Here is an 8626-nt window from a genome sequence, read left to right as displayed (position 1 = left end):
GATGAATCCGTAACCTCCTCCTTTTCAAAATAACGAAAACACCACTGTACTCTCCGTTGCCATAAATGCCCCTCGTCTTTTACAACACGTGCCCCCACGCGTCCGACTAATTAGCATCAGTCAACACTCTCATTTCCTCTGTTGAGTGGAAAATCTCGTCCTCAGCAATTTATCGGCACGGGTATTTCTCGGGATAATTTAAATTAAAAAACATGGGTAAAATGAATTAAACTATTTATTCGTTGGAATTACGATAATTTCGTGATAAAATCTCCGAATATTTAAAACAATCAATTTTGAAAATATCAAAATTTCTCGTGATAATATACTTTGATGATTTTCCTACGAAAATATCGTGATATTTTCAAAATGTCGGATATTTTCATCAAAGCTCTCTAGCAGGCTCGAAGCGCGAAGAAATAGTTGAATTTGGAAACAAAAGAACGGAAATGCCCTCGATGTTTCCGAAACAACCCCTGGCGTCGTAGAACACGTGCCCACGAGTCGCGACGATTTAATTAGCGTTAATTCCATTTCTTAATCACTTTTCCTTGTAATTTCGCACTAATGATGCCTTTGGAAATCGATAAATAGGGGAAAAGAAGAGTCATTTCAAGAAGGAAGAGAGACAAAGACAGAGACAGAGATAGAATTTTCGAATCTTTTTCTGCAATTCCTAGAAAATGAGATTATTACTATTATATCATAAATAAATACTCTTTCCTTGTTCTCTCTCTGCCTCGATTGGGAAGTAAAAGATGGATGACGGAAATGCCCCTTCGCTTTCGCTTCTGTAAGGTGAGAATTTATATTTTCTTTTTATTCTCTGTATGTTCGAGCCATTTTCGTAAATTCTCTGAGACGGAGTATTTTTAATCGTCGAATCCTGACTTCTGTTTGATCTGCTATCTTACCTTCGCTTGCCAGTTATTTTTATTATATTTTAATTTTCTTTACGTTCAAGTCAAATCAGAGAGATTCTGATATTCCGGTATTTCTTATTATAAAAAATAATATATTAATATATCTCTAGCCAGAAGTCTGCCCGCAATTTGGGATTTTTTGACCAATTTAAAGTTATGACTGTTTTGAAGATTTTTTTTTTTTTTTTTTCCTGATTGAAATGCCCATGAAATATATTATTTTGTAGTGTGGGACCGGGGATCTTGTCTCAGAAACGCGTATTCTCTTCTTTTCTTTTATTTATTTATTATTTATTTTTTTATTTTATTGTATTGAAGTGTCTGGTCCACCATGCATGGAGGGTACATGCACAGAATCTTGTCCGTCCAAATGGTCAGTTTGAGCTGGGTCCCGTTGGGATAGACAGCCCTGAAGCCATGATAGCAGTCTGATCAATTTTGGGTTTATTTTCCGTCTTGATTTTGATGGTCCACAATTGGATGGCTAGGGACGTCAAACTGGTGTGTGGTCCAGTAGTATGCTCTGAATGCGCTGGTAAACGTGAGTTGCTCTAGGCTTAATGGATCTTGGAATATTTTTTTAGATGCCGTTTAAATGTTTTTTTAGTTAGTGCTGCAAGTGATGTCAGGGCCGGATGGGAACTGCATGCTACAAAAAATATATATATATATATATATATATATAAAATGGCCCAAGTATTTATTCAATGAGCTTGATTTTTTAAGACAATCTTTCTCCTGATTATGCGCTTTGTGATAGTTTGAAATTTACATAATTTTTAAACATTTACTCCCGTGAGAGGGCCGTGCACGCTGACCCTCATAATAAGTGTTCGGTAAATCTCGAGAGAGTATTATATTTTTAAAGGAAAGTGTTTTTATTTTTAATTTTTTTTTTTTTTAATTTTAAACCCAAGCACTCACACCTCTCTCACACACACACACACCATAGTGGGATTTCCCACAATAGGTACTCAAACCCATGACCTTGTGTTGAAACTAGAGCTCGGCATCGAGTTGAGTCGGACCGAGTTAAGGCTAACTCGACTCAATTTGTTTTTGAAATAGACCTTACTTGAACTCGATCCTACTCAGGACCAACTCCAGCATGCCTAACTCGATCCGAGTTTAGGTTTGGCCTAAACTAATCCGAACCATGTCTGACTCGGTCACAAGTACTGAGTCGACGTCGAGTTGAGTCGGGTGTTGTAGGTATCCACATGCTGAAATCACAAATCAAAACCTAAGTACATCTACAAGAATTGCAACCATATATATACTATGAGGTTAAGCTATGTGGGCCCCATTGTGATCTGTGTCAAACATCTCTACCCCATCAACTAGATGCACTATTCCATGGTGGGCAATGGGTTTAAAAATTACGTTAATTCATGACTTGGGTGAGCCACACCACATCTAACAATTGAGAGTAGTGGTGCACATAGAACCAGTAAAACTGATAAACTGGATTGAAACTGACCAAACTGCATGATTTGGTTTGGTTCTGAAGTGCACCAGTTCTGGTTCTGGTTTCGAAAATCAAAGAACCGATTAGGTCGGCTCGATTTTTGATTTGAGGTTATGTAGAACTAAACCAAACTTGGAACCAGACCATCCCAAGCAAATAAATATTTTTTAAAAAATACCATAATCTCTCTCTCTCTCTCTCTCTCTCTCTCTCTCTCATTGGATTATAAAAAGCCCAGAACTGTATAACCAATCTGAAATCGAACCGGTTTTTATGGTTCAATTCTAGGGTGCAAACGGTCCGGTTCCAGTTCTAATTTTCCTGGAATCGTCAGGAACAGTTTAGTTTTGGTTTTGCCCCAGAACTGGACCAAATAGACCTGTGTGCACTCCTAGTTGAGAGGGGTTACCCTCCCATTAAAACATTCATAATCATTTATTGGGCCCATAGAGATGTGGTTCACAAATCCAACCCATCCATTGTACGTGTCTTAGATGAGGGGTCAGACCAAGTTTCAGTTGCATTCAAAACTTAGGTGGGCCCCACCAAGTGCTTTTATATATTTTAAGCATGTATTCACATAGTTTTAGCGATGGTATGGCCCACCTGAGTCCTATATATGACTGATTTTTGGTATATCCCATAACTTAAAGGGGATCCATCAAATGCACGGTGTTGATGTTTAACACACATCATAGTGGGGCCAACACGGCTCGACCTCATGGGGAGGTCAACCTTGTAGTACCATTTTCACACACACATATGTATGTGTATGTAGGAATTGAGTTTCAAATCGAGTCAAGTCAATACCAAGTTGGATTTTGGGTTGAGTCAAGTCGACTTACTGGGTGACCTGAACTCAACTCGATTTGGGTTTGGATTGGATGAAGTCTACTTAGTTTAGATCAACTCACCCACCCAATTCAAATTGAGTTAGGTTTGAATGAGTCCGATAAATTAAGTCATCTCATGGCCAGCTCTAGTTGAAACTCTTATGAGTCTATGCCACTAAGGCATGAGTTAGGACCTAAAGAAAAATGCCTGTGTAGCTCATTAAATCACCTAAGGTTGATGAAATTAATTAAAATGTATGAAATCCCATGTCCTTCTCTAGGTTTATCACTTTTTTTTAGCATTTGATTTTAAAAATCATGCTAATTCAACACTCAAGTGAGTAACTCTATGAAATTATACTTAAAAACTTTTAAATTCACATGATATGGTCCACCTGAGCTTTTGGAGTACTGTTAACCGTGCTGGCAGAAATTAATAGAGCTTCTCTTTTCTTAGTATGTTAACCCTGCTGGCAGAAATTATTCTACTCCATTTTTGGTGGCACCCATACACTTTAAAACGTCGGTGACCCTCCAAATGCCAAATGTAACAACAGAGCCCAAAATTTGAATTCCCGCCCATTGGAACTCATCATTAGGGTAAAACAAACTCGTCATTCTAGATTCTCATGGGTCTGGTTTGTGGGTGGGGCATGAAAATCATCCCATCTGAACATCCTTAAGCTAAAATAGTGAAATTGGGGTTGGTGAAAAAGATCATGATAACTCGATCAAATCCAACGGGCAAAATAAAAATGCTTAACATTTTCAACTATTTTCATATCCATCATTCAAGTGATGTTCAGCGGTGTGCCTAACCCGAATAAATCAATCCGTCTCCGCTGTATGCAACATAAGTAGCATTTTGCTATTTTTAACCATGCAATTAGTAGGTAGATAGAAGGGGTGATTTTAAAAGGAAAATAGTAGTACATGATGTTTCAACTGAGGGCATTGTTGTGATTTATATTTATGGATGATGAATAGACTGCTATTACTCCTTGCATGTGCAACAAAGCCTTTGTGGGACCATTGTCATCATGACTTTGTGTCATCCACCACTACGTGTTAAGATGTTGAGATGGATCACATGTTAGAACATCCATAAAAAATGGAGTCTATTTAAAACTAGAGTGGGCTATGGTACAAAAAAGTAAGTATTGATTAAAATTTTCCCCGCATGTTAGATGTATCATTTTTCTTCATTTAAAAAAAAAAAAAAAAAAAAAAAAAAACAGACATGTGATACTTTGGCTGAGTGTGATGGATAATAAGCTTACATACCTGCCATGCAAGTAAGTCAAGCTAAATTATCCACATTATGGTCCTAGTCTAATGTTTTAAACTATAAATTATATAATCATATAATTATCTGATTATAAAATTAGTGGACATTCATAGGACTAATTAAAAATGTAAAATATTTAATGACTCTCTTTCAAAACACAAGCGTCTAAAAATCAAACGCAAAGGACATAAAAAGGGAAAAAAAAGAAGTTCCAAACAAAGCCGTGTGCTACACAAAGCTAACCCCCTTGATGGACCCTTCCTTTTACAGCAGCAGGTCTCCTCGCCCGGCCCTCCCTCATGTCTTGAGAACGATTTCTCTCTCTTGGCTGCATGACGCATGCTATAATTATTGGTAATGTCTTTAATCGCTTTTCTATGGATTCAAGCCCTCTCATTGCCGCAAATAAGGGCCTTTTCTGATTATTTATTAAATCTATTTGTATTTTATTTTATTCCTAGATATCACTTGTAATCTATTTCATTTTGTATTTGATCTCTACTACTTGATGAAAATCCCCTTACATAAGCTTCAAAAACCGAAGAGATTTTAGCAGACACCTAAAATTAAGTTTATTTTATTTGTATTAATCATAATTATTTAGATCATGATTGCTAGTTATCAAGATAATTTTTAATCCTTACCAAAAAGAAATATATATGATCTCCAATCTATAATTAAAAATAATCCTATGAGTCATGTATATGAAAACCTTGCCATGCACATAATTGCATTTGATCTCATCTTCTTTTATTTTATTGCAAAAGCCACAGCATCAGATGGCCCTAAACATATGCGACTCGATCTATCTTTATAAACAATCTTGTCCATGATTTTTCGCAAGCCACAAAATGGACGGCTTGAATCATCCAATTAGGACTTTAAAGAACGGACTGGACCCGATGGATGGTCCAGATAGGTGATGTAGATGCAAACTAGTACAAATGCAACTATGTGCATGATAAGGTTCTGATACAGTCAGCCCATTGTAAAATAAAATATATTTTGTTGATTAATTGATTATATTTTGTTGGGATTTAGTCTTTTATTTTATTAAAATAAAATAAAATACATGCTTATTTTGCATGAAGAAAACTTTGGAATTTTTAATTATTTAAAAAAATATATTAGGAGCAAAATCCGGTAGCAGATGTACGTGTTTCCCTAAGATTAGGGAAGTGTGATACACGGCCCGGCAAAAGCCAGCCTACCAAAGTCATCTCAACCTCCTTCTAAATTGACAGAATTACCTTTCTTAGTGTAAAAAAAACGTGGAGAGATCATCATCGTTGGTTGAATGGGGTATTCAGTAAATATATCACAATATCATCTTCTTTGTGTTACACGTGGCAAAATCACACCGTCAGTGCATGCGGAATCGACTGCATGCAAATGGACGGTTAAAAACCAAAATCAGACAGCTGGACCGTCTGATTGGTGCAAAACTTGCCAGGTGGATCATCTGCTATGAGGAATACGCCTTGGATGGTCCAACTGTCTAAAAGTTGTTGCCACGTGTAGGTTAGGCAATCTACAAGTGTTTCCCTTCAAAAGTAGTAGGCGGATTTCCTGTGAAAGACTTTCGCAGAAAGTTACTGCGCAAGGATTCTGGATGGGGCTATAGCGGCCATAGCGATGTTTGTGTGAAAGCCACTCCGCCCATCCGTTTTTCGAGCTTATTTTAGTATATGCGACCAAACATAAGGTGTATCCAAAACTCAAGTGGGCAACACAAAAGGGAATAGTAGGGATTTAGGAGCACCGTTAAAACATTTATATAGCTATGAAAGTTTCGGATCGTTCTAAGGTTTTTATGTTTTCACTTCACCCCTGTGAAAATGACCTTATAAACGGTTTGGATGGAATATAAACATAAGAGTAAGGTTTCAACGGTAGGCATTCCTTCCCCTGATGTTTCATCTCGTATGGCCCACTTGAGTTTTGTAACCTCCTCATTTGGTTGTATGCCCTAAAATGAGCTCGAAAAACGGATAGACGGATTGGATTTCTCATAAACATCATCGTGGACCCCACCTTGCATCCCAGGCAGGAACTTCCTGCGAAAGCCGCAGGAAATCCGCGTCCACCAAGATGGACACCATGGTCATTTGCAACCTATTTATTTATTTTTTTCAAACGAAATTCCACGTCCACTCGTTTTACAAATATCAAGTTGTTTAATTGTTTTAATTTTATTTTTTTTAAAAAGATCTCGTAATTTTGACCTGAAAAACCTTCCATATTTCTCTATCTTCATGTGGGCATTCTTCAATTCTTTGTAACCATATCAGATTACTCTCCTCTTATTCATGCGTCTTCTCTCATCTCACAGGTTCTTGTTTAATTACTCTCTTTTTCTCAGCTTGCAATGACGTCAGGTTCTTAGAGCCGTTTCTAGCTGGCACTGCCATCTCTTCCCCCTTCTCGATAGAGAATCTCACATTGCTCTTCTCAAAAACCTCTCTCTCTCTCTGGCTTTTAGTTTGCCAGAGTGTCCACCACCCTTGCATGCATCTACAAAGATACCCATCTGGCCTTCCACCTTCTTCGCAACCTTCTCCTTAGGCCCTTTTGAAAATTTGACCTTTCTTTCCATTTTTACACTTCATCATCTACATCCAGCTGTACCCTTCCCAATTTTCTGCTATTGCCCTCCTGAAAATATGGATTTCCCAATAGACCCACCTACGCTCAAGTCCATCACATCCCTCTTCTTTGGTAAAAAAGAGAAAAAGCCACCCATGCAAACCCCACCACCTCCCCCTCTTGAACCGGGCCTCAAGACTCTCACCACCCCAATAACTCTCAACCGTTCGCTTAGCTGTAAGAAACCCAACATCCTATCTTTCTCCTCGTCATCCTCATCTTTATCATCCCTATCATCGCCACCTTCACCCTCACCCTCTTCTTGTCCTTTAATGGATGAACCCAAGTATCATGAGAAAGAGAGAGAGGTCCCATGCCATGTAGACATTGCCATTGGCAATGCCAATGGCATTGGCATCGAGAAGGAAAAGGAGGAAAAGCCACGGGCGGTGTTTCATGGCCGGTACCGGAGACGACGATCATTTCAAGAAGAGAAGGAATATCCGCCTCCTATCCCCCTCCTTGCACGGACGGGCAATTTGCCATGCCACATGCCGTGGGTCCTCAAACGGTCTTATATCGACAACGGCCGCCTAATCATCCAGGAGGTGAAGGTCAAGCACCACGAGTTCTTTCGAGCCCACAGAGCCAATGGGCGCCTGACCCTCCAGATCGTCCAGCTCGATGAATCGGCTACTTTACTTAGACAGAAGCCAGAAAGCTCAAATCCAAATGGCCGAACTGATGAGACCTCAGAGAACGGAAAGGAAGGAGAAGAGAAAGACAAACCAAAGAAGCATCAGCTTCATTCATTAGCGCCATCATCGTCATCGTCCTCATCACCATCTCTACCATCTCTTGCAAAGAACACAAATACATCGCATATCCCATCAATGTCACCATCTCTACCATCTCTTGCAAAGAACACAAATACATCGCATATCCCATCAATGTCACCATCTTCACTACCACCTCAGCCATCCATGCTAAGCAAAGAACTGAAAAGCATGCTCGACCCCAACCGTTGCAGCACCATGAAAAAGAATTTAAGCATGCGGGAGGAGAAAAACGTGCGTGATGTGATGGAGACAGGGACATTGCCGTCGATACTATCATCTTCAATGCCCGAATCTTCATTTGGAATCAGCGGCGGGAACGCAGGGGGTTGGTTTATGAATAAGAGGTCCAACTCGCTGTTTCAAATGCCAATTCCCACCATTCGACCTGTACACAGCTAGATCTTAGATGAGATAAAAAGTACTGATAGAAAACGTTTCTTTTCTTCTTTTGTTATGCTGATATACTAGACCTTGTTGATGCGACTTTCTTTCATATGTTAGAATGGTTAGAAGAGAATACTTGCAGATATTTTTCTACAGTTTTAGTATAAAATAAAATAATAGAATAGAGTTATTTGTGTCCAGGTTTCTTTCTGTTCTTTCCATTCTTTTTTTTTTTTTTTGTATGTTTTTTTTTTTAATTTTGATTTTTTAGAGGGACCCATACTTCAGGTGGATTGATTTTTGCC

At 38.7% G+C, this 8626-nt stretch overlaps 1 protein-coding gene across 1 annotated transcript; it reads left to right on the top strand.

The window, feature by feature from the left end:
- Positions 1–630: 630 nt before the first annotated feature.
- LOC131238022 (uncharacterized) lies at positions 631–8336 on the top strand. Its single transcript, XM_058236150.1, has 2 exons — positions 631–798; positions 6845–8336. The coding sequence occupies exon 2, from the start codon at positions 7176–7178 to the stop codon at positions 8334–8336; it is 1161 nt and encodes a 386-aa protein (XP_058092133.1). The 5' UTR covers positions 631–798; positions 6845–7175.
- Positions 8337–8626: the final 290 nt, after the last annotated feature.

This window comes from Magnolia sinica, chromosome 2 (genome assembly GCF_029962835.1).
Source record: "Magnolia sinica isolate HGM2019 chromosome 2, MsV1, whole genome shotgun sequence".
In the NCBI taxonomy this organism is placed as follows: domain Eukaryota; kingdom Viridiplantae; phylum Streptophyta; class Magnoliopsida; order Magnoliales; family Magnoliaceae; genus Magnolia; species Magnolia sinica.
This window is presented reverse-complemented; position numbering and strand designations above follow the sequence as displayed.

What these genes read in the sequence shown, in the direction of transcription:
- LOC131238022 (XM_058236150.1), top strand. Translation starts at nt 7,176, where the DNA reads ATGGATTTCCCAATAGACCCACCTACGCTCAAGTCCATCACATCCCTC.